Below are 19,145 nucleotides of genomic sequence, written 5' to 3'. Positions count from 1 at the left end.
GAGGACTGTTCCAGTGTTGATGAAGACAATAATAGGATGAGGAAAAAAAGAAGTGTGAAAGGAAAGGACAAGGTTCTGCCAAAGACAAATAGCAGTGTGAAAGAAGGGACAGGGGGCAGAGTCAAGTGGAGTTAAAAACAGAGGTGGAGTAAGGAGTGGAAGGGGTAGTGCTGCCAAAGGTGATGGGCCTACTGTGAAGACCAGAGGAACAGCCAAGCCCAAAGAAAGTGGGCCAAGAGAAAAGTCCAAAAAGACCAGGCCTGCTCCGAAGCCCAGAAGGAATGGGCCTAATGCAAATCAACAAAGAACTTGGCCTGCTGTAGATGCTGAAGAACCTCTTCCTAATGTGCAACCCAGGGATATGCCTCCAATTGGACTCTATGTGAGTGAGGAGGTTTCAGATGATGATGATCTGATTTATGAGTATGCATCAGAGGAACTCCACACACCTGTGTCTTCCGAGGATGAGGGAGAAAATCATGAGTTTCCAGTTTTCAATGAAGAGTATGGGTTCGAGGAGGGTAGGTTTGAGATAGGAACAAAGTTTGCAACAATTGATGGGTTCAAAGAAGTGGTAAAAGACATGTTCATTTCTGAAGGGAGGGAACTGCTGTGGATCAAAAATGATAAAGAAAGGGTAAGGGTTGGCTGCAGAGGTGAAGAATGTCCATGGCTAGCACATCTATCCTACAACAAGACTTTGTTATGTTATCAGGTAAAGACTTACAAGGCAGAGCATACATGTGCTAGAGACCTGGGCAGCAATGCAGCTGATCAACACTGGGTCAGCAAGAAAGTGGAGAAGAGAATGGCTAGTCAACCTCATATGACTACTAATGAGGCAATTGGTTTCTTAGAGAAGACTTTAATCTAGTGTTGCATCCGAAGATGGTATACAGGGCAGTGAAAGAGGCCAAAGAGAGGATTATGGGAAATGAAAAGGAACAGTATGGGAAGCTTAGGGACTATGCCATGGAGATCATTAAGAGTAATCCGGGATCGACTGCAAGAGTTGATGTGATCCCAATCCCTCAATCCCTACCTGTCTTTGACAAAATATATATCTCCTTTGAGGGTTGTAAGCAAGGCTTTAAGTCTGGATGTAGGCCTTTCATCCATCTAGATGGAGCATTTTTGAAGACATATCATGGAGGTCAACTACTATCAGCGGTGGCACAGGATGCCAATAACCAATTCTACGTAGTAGCATATGGAGTTGCAAGATCGGGGACGAAGGAATCCTGGAAATGGTTCCTCACACTGCTTCAGGAAGATCTGGGTGATGCACATCAATTTGGTTGGAACTTTATGTCCGACCAACAAAAGGTCAGACCCGTACAGCACTGCATATTATTGTATCATGTTAAATTTCTGCATATTAGTGTAGGATATTAATATAATGCATGTATGTGGTAGATGTTAAATTTCTGCATATTGGTGTAGGGTATTATATCACTGCATGTGTGTGTTTGAAATGGAATTTAGTGCATATATGTGTTTGCAATGGGTATTAGTGCATAGGTGTAAATGATATTTTGAATAGAGCAAATATGTGTGTGACTAATTGAAGTTATTGCATATTACTGACTACAATTTAAACTGCTGCATATATGTGTTTGTAATTGAAGTTATTGCAATATTATGTGTAATTGGCAGGGTCTGCTACCAACCTTAAAGGAGGTAATGCCGAGAGCACATCATCGGAACTGTGTGATGCACCTGTGGAAAAACTTCATAAATAGGTTCAAAGATATTCACATTAGAGACATCGTATGGGACTGTGCTAGGTGCACCACTGAACCAGAGTTCAAAGAGACCACGGAGAAGCTGAAGAGGGTGAATAAGGCAGCATGGGAATATCTGATGAGGTTTGAACCAGCCACTTGGGTTAAGGCTTTCTTCAGTCATGGCCCCAAGGTGGATAACCTGACTAACAACATGTGCGAGGTATTTAATTCAAAAGTCGTTAAGTACAGAATGAAGCCAGTTTTGACTATGTGTGAGGAAATTAGGTGCTACCTAATGCGGAGAATGACCAATCATATTAGGCTGTTAGAGCACCATAGTGGAAAGCTTGCACCCGTTCAGGAGAAAAGGTTGCAGAGGCTGATAAAACCCAGCAGCAGGTGGATTGCTGAATGGGTGGGAGATAACGAACGAAAGAGATTTCAAGTTAGCAGAAAGCAAACCAAAGTAGATATGGATTTGATCAAACACACTTGTTCATGCAATGTTTGGCAACTGACCGGTATATCTTTAAATTTCAGTGCTTTTCTGTAATGCTGATCTAATATAATGCTAGGTAATATGTTTTGAATGATTTTAGGGCTACTCTAATATAGTGCTAGGTATTATATGTGTTTTGAATGCTTTTAGTGATGATGTAATATATTGCTAGATAATATGTTCTGAATGATTTTAGGGCTGATCTAATATAATGCTAGGTAATGTGGTATGTGGTTTTATTTTAGGCATGCCATGCATTCACGGTATTGCTGCAATTAGAAAGAGGCATGACCAGGTAGATGATTATGTGCATCCCTGGTTATGTATGGAATCTATTCACAAGACATATGCACATTGCATAAAACCAGTACCAAGTGAGGAATTTTGGGTAACCACTGACCAGCTGAGGCCTACTCCACCACCCATCAAGTGACCTATTGGGAGGCCTAAAGTACACAATCGCAACAAGGATCCTGCTGAGGCTCATATTCAGGGTGACAAGCTCAAGAGAAGCTTCCAAGTGACATGCAGCAAGTGCAATGAGAAAGGCCACAACTACAAGACATGTAAGGGAGCACCAAGCAACCCAAATTGGAAACCAAAAAAGAAAAAAGCTAAGAAGACTGATGCAAACACAACCCTTGGAGCAGCTTCCCCTATCACAATCAGCCCTCAACCAGAGGTATCCCTGTTATTGTAGGATCGATCGTACATTTTAAATTTTGTCAGTGGTTAAGATGTCCTTTTAATTTTTTTAAGGACTAATTTGTCCATGTTGTTTCCTTGTTTGAACTATGTTGCATAGGATCAAAGCCAAACACAGACTGAAAGTTTGGCTGAGAATAGTGCTGTGCAAGAGAAGCCTACAGTAAGCCTCCCACACCCTAAATAATGCACTCATAATCACAATCACTTTATTCATGTCAATGCATTTGAACAACTCACTAATTCCGTTACTTTTGCAGAATCATGACATGAGCCAGAATGCTGCAGCAACAACACCATCCGCTCCAGTCCAAACTCCATTCAGGCCTCCATCCCAGCTGCCAAGAATGGGTCAAACCAAAACCCCAGCTGCTGCCTCCAAATTCAAACCCAAGCAGACAATCAGAAGGCCCCAAGCAAGTGCAAATCCACCTCCAACTCCACCCTCGGATACCACCCAGACTCAAAGCACCAGTGCCAATGTCGCTACATCAGAGGAGACTTTCAAAGTCGTTGGCAGTGAGGCCATAGGAATGAATTTCATCCCAACTGCTGGATCCAAGAATTAGAAGAACTGAACACCACTGAATGAATTTCTGTTTTTTGTCATAGTCTTACGTATGAATTAAACAACACTGTCTACTTATTGTAGTTTGGCAAACTTGTTTATATGCCAACCAGATGTTTTGTTATTTTGTGACAAACTTGTTTATATTTTGGATTAAGACAGATACATTGTTGTTCATATTTTGCTCATAATATATGCAGAATTACTATCTTATATAATAGCTGATTCACACAATTAATACCTTATTTTTTCTTCAATAATGGCAATTTTCATTGAATAGCCAACAATGGCAATTTTCATTACATCATCAACATTGTACATCAACTCATCATCCTCACCACTTTAAGAAACATATAGCAACAACAAAAACTACACTAATCAAAGCAATCTGCCACATACTCATTTTTTTCTCCTTCTCCATACATAACAGTTTCCTCTCCAACTCTTTCATTTTTTTCTCCAGTTCATGGCTTCGCACCAGTTGAATTTTTTTTTTCTAATTCCTGACTTCGCAGCACTTGATCTTCAATGTCTACACCTCCAACATCATCCACAGCACCCAATACTTCAGACTCCATGGCCCTAATTTTTTTCAAGTGTTCATCAAGCCAGACAAAATACCGGCAACACCGTTCTTTAACCTGGAGCAATTTTTCAGATAACACCATAATTAGACATAGAACACTCTCATCCAATTGCTATACAAAATAATTGCTCACCTTGAAGAAGGGACACCTGAAAAACATCCTATTGGGATTAGATGCTGTTCTTGACTTGTAAAGAATGGCATAAACGCCGCAGAAGCACTTCGGCGCAACCCCATCTGGATCACGACCTCCTGCAACAGCGCATGAAGATCCCCGTCCAGGTCTTGTGCATGAAGAACCCCCCTCGCTCATCATGGACGATCGCACAAGCAGCGGCCATGAGTTTCACCTTGCGTTTGGATGAAATAGGGCTCAGTGATGGAAACGGCGTCGTTTGGCACTTCAGGGACGAATTTGTCCACTTAAATTTTGTCCCAAGCCACCTCAGCTACCGTAACGGCCACGTCATTCACTGCCCCTCCATGTCAGCCAGCTCCGTTACCGTTTTTGGCCCAAAACGGACGGAAGGGTATAATTGTCTCCCATTTTAAAACGTGGGGGATCGAAATGTATTTTTCAATCTTGAGAGACGAAAATGTCCCCATTTTAAAAGGTCAGGGACCTATTTGTCTTTTAGTCATATTTTTCATATTATTCTTTCGAATTATTCTTTGGATCTGTGGCTTCAATAATTGTAGATATGTGCTACTTAGAGAGTTTGTTGCAATATGATGTATAGATTCTTTGCGAGTTGAGTTGTATTAGGTTGAGCTTTTTTATTTTAATATAATTTTATTTAACTAATTGTAATTTACATTGTATTGATGTTTTAACCTAATCTGGTTTAAACTATTACGATATTAGACTGATTTTAATTATATTTAAAAAATGCAAAAATATGGAGGTCTAAAAATACATACATAAATAAATATGATATTTATTTTATTTATTTGACAAAAAATAATCCTCGTTACTATTCTAAATTTCTAATGGCAAAAGGGGGCATGTTCGGTCAAAGTGTCGGAAATATTCTACATGCATCTGCACTAGCTTAATTACTAAGATTTAAAAATAATTTATTAATTTGAAGATTTGCTTAAAAAAGTAAATTATTTGTACAGTCAACGTCAATGAATGGAGTTGAATTCTTATCCTACTTTGTAATGTAACGTGCCTTCAATTATTTTCGTGTAAGCCGTGCTACTCATATTAGTTAAAAAAATTATTTAAAATTAAAAAATTAGTAAAAAAAAGTGAAAATTTAATTATTATTATTATTATTATTATTATTATTATTATTATTATTATTATTGATTTTACAACTTATGTTTTGCGTAAATTTTACTATTTTAATTTAATAATAATTAGTATTTTTTCATTCGATGATTGACTTTTTATTTTAGAAAAATTTGATATATTATTATTATCCAAGATCACTACACTGCAAGGAATTGCTATATTTTTTAAAATATATAATTAATTATTAGATTAGTATATAATCACTGTATTTTGATAAAATTAGAAAAAAATGAAAAATTTTATTGTATGTTGATTGATTGAATTATAAAGGTAAAACTAAATATATATAGAACATTGTCTACTAAAGATAAGAATAAAGATAAGATAAGATAATATAAGAAGATAATATAAAAATAAGATAAGATAATAAATGCTAATTGAATTTATGTATTCTGTTGACTTGAATTTGTATGTCATGAGACTTTTTTTATTGTTATCATGAGCTAAGGTGGAATAATAGTTTAATACACCTCGAAAGCTAGAGAATGAAAGATGTCAAGAACACTAAATTTATTGAGATTAAGATGGAATGGTTGAAAAGACAAAGACTTGGTGAAGATGTCAGCTAGCTGTCCAGGAGAGGAAATAGGAAGAAGTTTTATCACTCCAACTTGAACTTTTTTGTCGAACAAAATGACAATCAACCTCTAAATGTTTTGTCCGTTCATGAAAAACTAGGTTAACAGCGATATGAAGAGCACTCTGATTATCACAATATAAAACTGATGGGCAGATAGGAGAGATGCGTAAAATTGTAACACATTCAATATTTATTGAAGTTCACAAGTTGTGTTGGCAAGTACACAATATTCTACTTCAATGGATAAGTGGATAACAGTAATTTATTTTTTAATCTTTAAAGAGACTAAAAATAGACCCGGTCATTATTTCGGGTCGGGTCCGGGCCATAGCTCGGGTCACCCGAAGTCGGCCTGGTGGCCCGGCCATCATACATAATTAATATTTTGTGTTATTAGTAGTGATGGATCATGACTATTTTTATGTGGAATTTAAGTATTGTAAACCTTAATATTTTGTGTTATTAGTCATTATAAGACTATAAGTTAATGTTTTATGTTTAGAATGAATAAGACTTTAGGCTAATGCATAATATTGTGTTATTTGTATTGATTTAAATATTTGATATTATTAGACAATATTAGTATTGATTGTGGTTTTGCTTTAGTATTGATTGTGGTTATGCTTTAATTTTAAAGAAGGGTTGATTCTTGTTATATTTTTTTAAGTGAATTTTACCATGTTAAATAATGATTGGAGTCTTGGAAATTTGGATATTTTTACATTCTAGCTTACAAGAAGGTATCAACGTAATGTAATGTTACCGGCCCAGTTTTCACCCGGTATAATTGTGGCCCAAAAGTGTATTGGTTTCATCGGGTCTAGGGTCGGGTTCGGATCTAATAAATAGACCCGGTGTATATTTCGGGTTGGGTCTGGGTCCCATCAAACCCAGCTTTACTCGGCCCATGTGTACCCCTACATGTATTTACCAGAGAAATGATTTATTATTATTATTGTTGTTGTACTCATGAAAGAAAAAATAATAATAGACTGTGAATAATCATTAAAATATGATTAGAAGTTTCAATTTTGCAGTGTTTTGTTGTAACAAGTGTAGTACTCATGAATCATGATCTTTTCCATTATTTCATAGTTTAAATGGATGCTTGATTGGAGGAAGCATCACGTCCTTCTTCAGTACAGTGAACATGCATTTTGCTTTTGACTATGGTGTTATTACATAAATTAACAAATAACAATTAGACGCTATCTTAGCACGTAAGATTATGGTTCACAGAAGTGAAAATAAAAAAATGTTGCGTGCATAGAACACTTGATTAAATTTCTGTGGGGCACGCTGGACGCGTTCTTCGGATGCTTATTCTCTAAATAATGATAAAAAAGTTTTAATTTATTTTTTAGTATTTAAATGAACAAAAATTAAATATATATGTTAATTTTTTAAATATCAAAATAATAATAAAAAAAATTTATTTAAAAATTAAGAACATAATTAAAAAGATGAATTAAAATTTATAATTATCTTTTATTCTCAAATTCAGTAGTTCCTCATTGACAAGCTAATATACTTGTTGTTTTTCCCACAAAATTAAAATCATGTAACAAACCTAAAGATTCACCTTAATCTTTAATTTTAAAATAATATTTTTGTCTTTAATATTTATAAAAAATTTAAAAAATATTTTTTTATCTCAAATTCTCAATATCTAAAATATATTTTAATTCTACTTTTAGTTTTATGCGATAATTTTGTCCGTTTAATTAGAAATAATTTTAAAATACAAAATAAGGAATAAAAGATGTTACAAACTTTATGAGTTGGGGACAATTTAAATTATATTAACAGGCTTATCATTAACACATAAAAACAACTATAATTATATGCTGCAGCTGAGATTTAGTTCAAATGATTATTTACGTATCTCTTAATATGTTACATTCAGATTATCTAATCTCTATCTGACAAAAAAACTATAATTATATAATATTCAAATCAATTTGAAGAAAGGGTAAATTAGACTAATTCCAAATGGATAATTATATGCAAGTACTCTATTATGCTTTATGCAAAGTTGTGAGGAATAGAATATAAAAGAAATTAGTCTCTAAAATTATATTTATGCTTTAATCTAATTTTAAAAGTTTTAATTTATTCAATTTAGTTTTTTAATTTGACATTAATAATTTATTTTTGTCACACAATTATTAATGACATGTTCAGATAGATCAATAAATATCACATTATATTTTTTATCAATTATCTAATGTGTTAATTAAAACTTTTACTTCAATTTAGTTAAAATAAGAGTTTTAAATGTTTGGTAAAAAACAAATTGAGATAAAAATAAAAATAGTTTTAATTGTTTAAAAAAGCTAATGAAGTACTTCTCAATCCATTTTAGTACTTCGTTGACGGTTTTGCGACAAAAATAAGACTAAAAACTAATACAAATTATAAATGTTAAGTTGAGAGACCAAATCAAATAAATCAAAATTAAAATCAAATGAGTATAATTTCAAAAATTAATTTAAATAGTAACTTGTATAAAAAACATAAAAAATGCATAATTTCATTAATATTAAATGTTTTTCTAATTGATACCTTTTTTCTAATTAATATTTGTTTTTTTAATTGGTATCTTTTTTAGACATACAACTTGGATTATCTTTAAAATTATGTATATAGTCTTTATGCAAGTCAATAATATTTTCTTAAAAAGAGCTAAGTAGAATTTATTTTTATAATAATATTATTTTAATAATAATATATTTTGATAATTAAAATAATATTTTATTAACTAAAAAATAATATAATTAATTAATTAATAATATTATTTATGTAAATTCTTGACACTATTTTCTTTGAAAGGGCAGCTCACACTGGTGACTGGTCGTTGCATCCAAAATAGTATAACTGTACGACCAATTTATTTATTTTTTATTTAAAATAAACCTGCTTAAGTGGTAACAAATAGAAACTGAATAAATAATAATGACTTTCAACGGCTGAGATTCGATTGTTTTATGATCATATGAATAAGAATAAGACACGTGTGCCCACAGTTTCCTTTCTTTCCAGCTGCGAAAAAATAAAAATAAATAAAAAAAATGAAAAAAGGGTCAATCATTTTCATGTCTCCCAACACGTTTGCTTTCTCTTTTGGTGGGAGAGAGAACGGTGTCAAAAAACGAAAGACAACAAAAACCTCAGTGCAAAATTTGAATTAAAAAAATTCAAACTTTGAAGATTTTTGGAATCTCACAACTGTCACTGCTGTTTATCCGCATAACAGATTAGGGTTCTAGATCTGATCGACGAATGTGCTTCTGATAGTGGAGAAGGGCTTGTCTTCATTATCTGGGTTCTTCTGGTAAGCAAGTTCAAGATTCTGTTATGGGTTTCTCATGCATTGATTGAAAGTTTTATACTTTGTTTAGAACTTGTGGGAGGTTTTTCAATCTTTTTGAAATTTTCAGGTTGTGGCTATTTTCAGCAACCATGCTACAGTGCTTGGTTTTTGTGGTTCTTATTTATTTATTCCTTTATCTGAAAAAAATAAAGTATTTGAAGTTTTCACACTTGTTTTTTTCTTCCTCTTGCAGGGTTTGAAGGAAACTAGCTTCAAATTCAAGATCTTTAGCTGTAAAATGCTGCTGTTGACTTGCTGAGTTTGTTTGTTGGGTTGGGTTGTTTTTGTTTGATATTGGTTGACTGGAGCTTTTAAATCTCAATAATGGTTTTCTGGGAAGGTTATGTGAGTGATGAAGTGATGGGCACGTTTGCCCCTATTGTGGTTTATTGGTTATATGCTGGTTTCTATCAGTTACTTCCATCTTTGGATAAATATCGGTTGCATACTAAAGAAGAAGACAAGGAAAAGAATTTGGTGCCCTTTGGAGCTGTTGTGAAAGGTGTTCTTCTTCAGCAGCTTGTCCAAGCAATTGTTGCTCTCTTCTTGGTCAGTTATTCTACATTTGAAGTTGTTTATATTGATGATATTTGCTCAATTTATTCATGTTATTTTTCTAGTGTCTAATTTTCTTGTTTCTTGTGTTCACATTTGTAGTTAACAGCATGTTTTGAATGAGACACTTTCCATTATTTTGATTTGTCTTTGATACTTTAGGATAAGTTGTAAGCTATACTCCTTGTTCATTGTGATCCCATTTTATCTTAGGTCTTTGCTTAAGGCCCCATAGTATGAACTCTAAACTGATATGGCATCACTTCGGAAAGCTATAATTGAAGAATAATATTATCTGCAAAGAAAAAAGGAAGGCGAGGGTGCATTTCTGGGGAAGATAAAAAATTAATGTACACAATAAACTAAAGGTGCAGTCGACTTCACGTGAAGTTGATATCTAAGAGCCGTTAGATGATTTGATTGATTTGACTAAATTTTCATCAAACGACTTTCAGATATCAACTTCACGTAAAGTAAACTTCACCTGAGTTTTCACCTAAACTGAAAGATGGAATACAAAATGAGCTGAGATCCAAAGGGAAAACACCTGAGCTGTAGTTGGATGAACTACGAAGAATAATGGAGGGAGTGGATCCTATCACTAAAAAGTGGCACTCAAACTCTCCAACATAGCATAGCTTGATCCACTTCACTCCCCCTCCTTCCCTTTCTGTTTGTTCTATAATCATCCAGTCCCTTTGATCTCCAATAAATCTCACAATCTTAGCCTTAAGTACCAATATCTAATAGATGCAAGGATCAAAAGATACACTCCAACCAAACTGCAAAACAACACACTGCCATAAAATAAGGGAGTTTCAACATGTTTCTGAGCTTGATGGTAGTTGGTAGTCAGATGTTTTGTAGTGAACAAGACAAAATTAGTTGAGCTTACAACACACTTTATTTACTTGCCATTTGGGAATCTGGTTAGTTTTGAGTTTACTGATGCACTTTCTATTATTAGATTAGTTGACCATGTGGAGAAGGGAATTTATTTATTTGAACTTTGAGATGTGTTCAATTTTCCTTTTGATCTATTCAAATGGAAAGTACAACTGTATCGAATAACCAAACTATGATGCGGGTTGATAACTGCTTTTTACAAGCATGACATAAACAAGATTGCTTACTTACTAGTCTTCCAGTCCAGTCAACAAGGTCGATCTTAATTTTGAAGTTTTTATTGGTCCTGAGAAACCAAGTCTGTAATTCACATCATTCGAATTTTCGTAGATATATGATTTATATAATTGGTGTAAATAAGGTTTGGTTGTTTTATTGGCTTTGCCATGGACCCAGGACTAGTGTTAAAATGGCATTGTTTTATAATGCAAACAATCCTACCTTAGGAGAAAATAACTTAGTTGTTATCATCATTGTTTTACTACTACTTTAGCATTGTCAAATGCTAACATGTTTGCTTTGATTCTGTAGTTGACCACAACCTCGAACACACCTGAAGCTACGGTGCAGCCTTCTATTCCCAAGCAAGTTTTTCAGATCATTACAGCGATGCTTGTCATGGATACATGGCAGTACTTTGTGCACCGCTACATGCATCAGAACAAGTTTCTATATCGCCATATCCACTCGCAGCATCATAGGCTGGTTGTCCCTTATGCAATAGGCGCACTTTACAATCACCCACTTGAGGGCCTTCTACTTGACACCGTCGGTGGAGCCATCTCCTTTCTTGCCTCCGGGATGACTTCAAGAACAGCAGTCACATTCTTCTGCTTTGCTGTGGTGAAAACTGTCGATGACCACTGTGGACTCTGGTTACCTGGCAACATCTTCCATTTATTTTTCCAGAATAATACAGCATATCATGACATTCACCATCAACTACAAGGCCTGAAATACAACTATTCGCAACCGTTCTTTCCCTTATGGGACATGCTTCTTGGCACATACATGCCTTTCACTCTTGTAAAACGGCCGGAAGGGGGCCTTGAAGCAAGGCCGGCAAAGGACTAGTTAAGTGTCAAAGCCCTCGCATCCGATGGGACTGGTTTCCTTTTCCCTACGCCGGCAAATGCTTTCGGATGATATGTATATCAGAAGCTTTTATTGTGGACATTTCCAAAGTTGGTTGGAGCTCAATGGTGTTTGGTGGCTTGACAAATTACAATGTTTCTCAGTTCATATTGTCTCAGATAGCGTTTTTGCCGAGCCTCCTTGTGTAGCATAGACTATGATATGGTGAGGAACGTTTTCATAACCCGGATTGTTAATTATGATGTATTTAGAATTTTTTGAGATGTAAGTTGCTGAAAGAGTGCCATTTTTTTTCTGCCGATATTTATTTGTTATACTGATTTATTTTTTCTATTAAAAGTGTGGATTAAAGTAACATGTATGATGTATTACTATTAGCCATGTATGCTCCAATTTGCAACCTTCGAATTGTTAAAAAAAAAAAAAAGCTAAAGGTTTAGCAAAATTTATTATTTTTTACTAGTAGTTAGTTAATAATGTTTCAAAGTGTGGTTAAAAGTATGTTATTAGATTGTTGGACTAAAGATATTGGGTCGATAGTTAAAAGTGTTAAGTTAAAAACAATAAATTTTGGCCCTTGAGTTTTTTTTTTGTTTTTGTTAAACTACCAAAATAGGAGAAACGGAGAGAAATAAAAGGGACATTTAGACTTTCTATTATTTGGGTGTTAAGATCATGAAATGAATGCATTTTGCAAAAAATATGAAGGCCTATTTGTCTCTTAAATTTATTTAGGGTAAGCTAATAAATTGTATTTGAAAATTTATCTCTTTGACAAAATTTTTTTAAAAGATATTAACCATAAATAAGTCTCTAAATAATTTAAAAATATGATAAAAATAATAAAATAATATAATTTAAATTTATAAGTAGTAAAGAATTTATTTATTTGATCTAAAATTTTGTGTAAACATTTAAATAACTATTTAAGAAGTGTAGACAAAAAATCAAAATAAAATTTAATTTTTAAGTTTTTAAAATATATTCGGTTAGCATAAATGATCAAATTTTAAGAATAAAATACAACAACAACAAAGTCTTGTCCCACTAAGTGGGGTCGGCTACATGAATCAAATGATGCCATTGTGCTCTGTCATGTATCATGTCTACAGAGAGACCGTTTACATGTAGATCTCATTTGACCACTTCATTGATGGTCTTCTTAGGTCTTCCTCTGTCTTTCGCCCTTTGTCCATCTTCTATCTCATCCACCCTCCTGACTGAATGTTCATAAAATACTTGTAAATAATTGTATTTGTTAGAAACAAGAGACTAGACTGGAGAAAGACTTGTGTGTTATTAAGTGTATTCAAGTTGTCTACTCAAGTTGTGTGCAATGATACAATATAGAAGAGTATTTATAGGTACTAAGAGAATCGTAATAATAAAGACGTAATATTCTATAATAAATATTCAGATATACTAAATAATACTAATTGATCATAATTGATCCTAATTATATTCTAACAATATTAAATTTTCATTTTTAAAATATGTTTTTAAAATGTATTTATAATATCTTACTATTTTTATTATATTTTAAAATATTTAAAAAATTTATTTATCATTTGTATTTTTTAAAATTATTTTTGTTTTTTATACCATTTTTTGGTGTTTAGTTTTTTAGTTTGAATTTTTAAAATTTTTAATTTTTATTTTAGAGGTTAAAGTGTAATCTCTTATCCTTTAATAATTTTTTTCTGATATTTTTTTTTTAATCTTACTTATAAAATAAATAGTAAAAGATCATACTTTATTTTTTAAAATAAAATTTAAAATTTAAAATATCCAAATCCCTAGTTTTTTATAACATTTGAATTTGAATAGTTTACCTTTGGAACTATCATATTAGATAAGGATTAACCGGATTTCCTCATTTTAAATTTTAAAGTTGTGATTTTAATTAGTATTGAGATATTGGTGCTATATGAATGAAGCATTGCCGCAAAAAACACAGAATTGTAATCAACCCTTCTACTCTGCTCGCTGAGAAAAACCCACTGTCACTCTCTTGAGCTCTGCCTCTATATTTTCCACACAAAAATCAAACATGAGGTTCATTTTCTTCTCTTCATGTTGTTTGGTTTCCGAGAAAGTGCTTGAAAAACAACATTTATCAATTTATATATATTTATATATACATATGCTCTGTTTGCTTCATTCATCTATGCTATCTTCATCCTTTATTATTGTTATCAACTTGTGTTTTTTTCCCCTCCTCCCACCTTATCGTTTCTTAAAAAATAAATTTAGGGTTTTAGGGGGGTTTAGCTGGAGAGAATGCAACCTTTGAATTTTTATTTTTATTTTAAATCGTCGTGCAGATTGTTTGTGGTGTTCATCAGTTGATTTTAGGGTATAGGTTACCTTCACACTCACCATTTTCCTTTTTGTTGATTTCATTTTAAAACCAGGATCACTTTTACTTGAATGCTATTTTTGTTTGCTCGCCATGTATCATAGTAAAATTGTTATTTTGCACTGTTTTCAGTTTTTGTTTTAACAAAAGGTATCCTGAAGATGTTTACAGTTCTATCATAACTTTGATTTTCCTTTTATTTGAACTTTCAGCTATATAGTTGGTGTTGCAAATTAATTATCTGGCAGAGTGGTGGTGAATTATATAATCAGGGGAAAATCTAAAATCAATGTTGTTTCGGAGTAGAATTTCTGACCTAAATGTTGATCAGCATGTTTCTATTTTCTTTTCACACTTGAGTGCTATCATGTTTTATAGTTTTGCTTCACAATTTTGTGATTGTATTGAATATTTTCAGTATTGGTGCAATTTTGTATGACTGTTTTTACAGCTACTGTATCAATGCTGTATTGACCAAGTGATCTCTTGTTGGTGCTCTGTTATTGGCATTTGATACTTGTATATTGTGTGAAAACCTGCATATCATGTGTTCTTGTGGCAGCGGGGGCCTTGGGATCACTATACTGATTGAAAATTAGCATTTCAGGTCCCTAAATTCCTTTGATATTTTAAAATGCAGCCGCCATCCTCCTGTCAAGTGGGCTCAGAGATCTGATGAGGTATACATAACTGTGGAGTTGCCTGATGCCCAGGATGTGAAGCTGAAACTGGAGCCAGAAGGAAAGTTTTACTTCTCTGCGACCACTGGCGCAGAAAAGATACCTTATGAAATTGACATTGACCTGTTTGACAAGGTTGATGTAAATGTAAGAAGTACCTATTCCTATAATTGTTCTGATAGTCATATCTTTACACAATTGTGTATTAATTTTGTATTCATCTTTCTTTTCAGAATAGCAAGGTTAGTGTCGGCTCGAGAAATATCTTCTACTTAGTGGCAAAGGCTGAGGACAAATGGTGGGACAGATTGTTGAAGCAAGGAGGGAAACCTCCTGCCTTTTTGAAAGTTGATTGGGATAAGTGGGTGGATGAAGATGACGAGGTGGACGAAGACGGTAAAAGTAAGTGATTCTGCTAAAATTTCTCAGGATTCGAGTTCATTTTTTTTTAATTTTCTGCCAGTGTTCTCATTTGCATATTGTCTTTCAGTGGGAGCCGATATGGACTTTGGCAACTTCGATTTATCTGTACGTATCATAACTCAAGATAGTTTATTACTATAGTACTTTTTTTTTCCTGTTTTGACGAGTTTCTAACTCGCTTATTAAATTGTTATCCAGAAATTGAGCTTGGGTGGAGGTGAGGAACTGGATACCGAGGCGACCAACAATGCTGATGGTAAGAATATCTTGCTAAACCGGTTTAAACCCCATGAAATTGGTGGTGGCAAGCTCACTGTTGTTTTCGTGATTACTGCGTTTGTCTATCTCTTGTATTGCCTTCAAATTGGTTTATGGTTTGGTGTAATTGGTCTTTTTTTAAACATAGGACATCATGAGATTGTTTGTTTTATGTTGCTGATTCCACTTTGGGTCAAGGGTTAGTTGTTGATGTCGGAATTATGATTGATTTCTTTTCAGATGATGAGAGCGACACCGAAGATGAGGTAACAGGACAAACATCAATTGATAATGAAGCTGACACAAAAGAAAAGGTGGATGGCAGTCCTAGTTCTGCACCTGAAGCTAAAGCTTAAAAACTTGGAGATGGGAACCTTGTCGTAGTAGCTTTCATTGTAAAGACTTGGGAGACTTCTTCTGATCTTAGGTTACTGGCATGTTTACTCTTTCAGCGTTTTGACATTTGGATTCTCATCAAGAGAAGCTAGGTATATAGGAATTGGCCATACATAGTATCTTCAGAGATCAGACAGTGTTATGTGTATTTGGGTTGGGGATGGTCGGTTTGGAAAAATTCTTCGTTTTTGGATAAAGTAGCTATAAGAACAAATATGTTTACGCATTACTGACCTTTATAGTTGATTTTTGAGCCAATCACACTGTTTTTATTCTGGTGCCGCACAGTTTTGAATTACCTGATTTAATTTTGAATCACACTGTTTTTACTATTTTAATTTAATAATAATTAGTATTTTTTTCATTTGATTGACTTTTTACTTTAAAAAAATTTGATATATTATTATTATCCAAGATCACTACTCTGCAAGGAATTGCTATATTTTTTTTAAATATATAATTAATTATTAGATTGGTAATATAACCATTGTATTTTGATAAAATTAAAAAAGAATAAGAAAAAAAAAGATGAAGAATTTTATTGTATGTTGGTTGATTGAATTATAAAGGTAAAACAAGAGTATATATCCATTAGAGTATATATCCATTGTGGTCCTTAGAGAATTTTAGACTTGACACTTTAGTCCTTAACTAAAATTAATTATTTGATTGGTCCCTAACAATTAATTTCGTCAGTCACTTAGGTCTTTTATTCCGTTAACTCTAACGGAGGACAAAATAGTCCCTGACAACTCTAACAGGGGACAAAATGGTTTCTACAACTCTAACAAGGGACAAAATGATCCCGGACCCCTTTCTTCTCTAATTGTTATCATATCCCGCATAACCCTAACATTCATATTCTCCTTCTTCACCTTCAAAGTCTTCTTTTCCATCTTTTCCTTCTTCCTTATTAGCTCCAAGATTAAGCCATAGTGTAATTATCACACGTGTCACACCTACCTCAACATGTCATGGACTACACACTTCCTAAATCTTTGTGACTGGTACATCCACCTCCTCTGCACTTCACCCTCCAAAAGCATCCACTTCCACCTCTTCGATAACATCACCTCCAACCCCGACACATCCATGACATCCTCAAGACAAAGTTTCACAACTACTCCAAGGGCATGTCTTTCTCCACTCTCCGGCAAGTAATATTAATTGTTGGACATTAGGGCATTATGAGAAGATTCTCTTTCAACATCATATGCAAATTCTCATTTGAAATAGACACCGAGTGCTTCATTCCTTCTTTTCCAAAGTCCAAGTTGGCAGACAGTTTCAACCTCGCATCCAAGCTATCAGTACACCGAGCAATGTCGCCATTGCCACTCATATGGAAACTGAAGCGATTACTGAACATTAGTTCGGAGAAGAAGCTGAAGAAAGTGATCAGAGTGGTGGACAATGTAGTCATGAAGATGATAGGGCAGAAGAGGAAAGAGATGGCAACGATGACAACGAATCTTAACAAATCAGACTTACTGTCTAAATTCATGGGATCTATCGAAGACCATAACTAGTTGAGAGCTCAATGGTGTTTGGTGACTTGACAAATGACAATGTTTCTCAGTTTATATTGTCACAGATAGCGATTTTACCGAGCCTCCTTGTGTAGCATAGACTATGATATGGTTGAGGAACGTTTTCATAACCTGGATTGTTAATTTTGATGTATTTAGAATTTTTTGAGATGTAAGTTGCTGAAAGAGTGCCATTTTTTTCTGCCGATATTTATTTGTTATACTGATTTATTTTTTCGATTAAAAGTGTGGATTAAAGTAACATGTATGATGTATTAGCCATGTATGCTCCAATTTACAACCTTCGAATTGTTAAAAAAAATGCTAAAAGTTTAGCAAAATTTATTATTTTTTGCTAGTAATTAATTAATAATGTTTCAAAGTGTGGCAAAAAGTATATTATTGGATTGTTAGAGTAAAGATCTTGAGTCCATAGCTAAAAGTGTTGATTAAAAATAATAAATTTAATTTTGGCCCTTGAACTTGTTTTTTGGTTAAACTACCAAAAAAGGAGAAACGGAGAGAGAAATAAAATGGGCATTTAGACTTTCTATTATTGTGGAGTTAAGATAATGAAATGAATGCATTTTGCAAAAGAGTATTTTTATACGTACAAATCTTTTTAGCATACATGTCACTTATATAATGCGCGCGTGAAATCACATTGTTCCTCTTTCTATTCTGTGTTTTTTCTCCTCCTCTTTCTCTTTTTTCTTCTCCTTCTTCTTTGAGTTTTTCCTCGTTTCTCTTCGCGTGTTTCATTTTCATCGTCGTTTTTTATTATTATTATTTTGTTGCTGCATTTTTTCTCTCATCTTTCTATTGATTTTGCAACATTATGTATTTTTTTTGTTTGATTTTTTTTTTCCAATAAGAATTATGAGAATATAAAATAAGAAGATAAAGAATAAGAAACAACAGAAGATGAGGAGGAGAAAGAGGAAGAGTTTTGAATTATGCAGAACTTATCAGCACACATACACCGAAATTCTTAAACAATACACTCGAATATCTTCGTGTTACACATAAATATCTTTGTATTACACCCAAATTTGCTACAAATACCGAAAAATATTTTCTCTAATGCTGCATTTTGTTTCTTCTTTTTTTCCTTATTTTTTTTCTTTCTTTTAGTTGAATGAATGTAAGTTTATCATCTTCCAAGTAGTTTTGTAGTATTGTGTGTTTCTTCTTCTTGGTTTGATTTTTTTGTTTTTGTTCTTGTTAAAAGAGTAAAACAAGAAGAAACTTGAGAAGGTAAAATAAAAAGGAAAAGATGAATAAAAAAAAAAGAAGATGGTGATGATAATGATGATGAAAAAAAGAAGAAACAGCAGCACAAAATGAAAAGGAGGAAGAGAAAGAATTTTGAATTATGCAGAACTTATCAACACACATACACTGAAAATTCTTAAACAACAAGTGTAATAACCCGTGCCATGCACGTAATAAGATTGAAATTATAATTTTAAGCTATTGTGTTAAAATTAATTTCAATTATAATAATTTAATTAATAAAAAAAAACTTGTATGCATTTATTTTCTTTTCTTAATATAGTGTTGATTGTATTAACTATAAAATAGTTATTTAATCTATTTTTTTTCA

General features: G+C 33.3%; 4 protein-coding genes across 5 annotated transcripts; 3 read left to right on the top strand and 1 right to left on the bottom strand.

Annotated features, from left to right (window-relative positions):
• Positions 1-888: 888 nt before the first annotated feature.
• On the top strand, positions 889-3,500 carry LOC130950367 (uncharacterized). The gene is made up of 6 exons (XM_057878868.1): positions 889-1,326; positions 1,657-2,248; positions 2,472-2,614; positions 2,720-2,908; positions 3,032-3,094; positions 3,192-3,500. The coding sequence occupies exons 1-6, from the start codon at positions 889-891 to the stop codon at positions 3,498-3,500; spliced, it is 1,734 nt and encodes a 577-aa protein (XP_057734851.1).
• Positions 3,501-3,963: 463 nt separating this feature from the next.
• On the bottom strand, positions 3,964-4,401 carry LOC130950366 (uncharacterized protein At4g04775-like). Its single transcript, XM_057878867.1, has 2 exons — positions 4,219-4,401; positions 3,964-4,140 (listed from the first exon to the last, which is right to left on the bottom strand). The coding sequence occupies exons 1-2, from the start codon at positions 4,399-4,401 to the stop codon at positions 3,964-3,966; spliced, it is 360 nt and encodes a 119-aa protein (XP_057734850.1).
• Positions 4,402-9,062: 4,661 nt separating this feature from the next.
• On the top strand, positions 9,063-12,278 carry LOC130947306 (very-long-chain aldehyde decarbonylase GL1-9-like). The gene is made up of 3 exons (XM_057875973.1): positions 9,063-9,299; positions 9,532-9,887; positions 11,331-12,278. Exons 2-3 carry the CDS (start codon positions 9,663-9,665, stop codon positions 11,871-11,873), a joined length of 768 nt encoding a protein of 255 aa, XP_057731956.1. The 5' UTR covers positions 9,063-9,299; positions 9,532-9,662; the 3' UTR covers positions 11,874-12,278.
• A 1,513-nt stretch (positions 12,279-13,791) lies between these two features.
• Positions 13,792-16,297, top strand: LOC130951104 (co-chaperone protein p23-1-like). Of its 2 annotated transcripts, none has more exons than XM_057879718.1 (6): positions 13,792-13,949; positions 14,894-15,080; positions 15,167-15,335; positions 15,424-15,461; positions 15,555-15,612; positions 15,855-16,297. In XM_057879718.1, exons 1-6 carry the CDS (start codon positions 13,945-13,947, stop codon positions 15,968-15,970), a joined length of 573 nt encoding a protein of 190 aa, XP_057735701.1. In that variant the 5' UTR covers positions 13,792-13,944; the 3' UTR covers positions 15,971-16,297. The 2 variants fall into 2 exon arrangements, with proteins under 2 accessions (XP_057735701.1, XP_057735700.1); XM_057879717.1 differs by having other exon boundaries at positions 14,861-15,080.
• The last annotated feature ends 2,848 nt before the right edge of the window (positions 16,298-19,145 follow it).

Source organism: Arachis stenosperma, chromosome 9 (genome assembly GCF_014773155.1).
Source record: "Arachis stenosperma cultivar V10309 chromosome 9, arast.V10309.gnm1.PFL2, whole genome shotgun sequence".
In the NCBI taxonomy this organism is placed as follows: Eukaryota; Viridiplantae; Streptophyta; class Magnoliopsida; order Fabales; family Fabaceae; genus Arachis; species Arachis stenosperma.
This window is presented reverse-complemented; position numbering and strand designations above follow the sequence as displayed.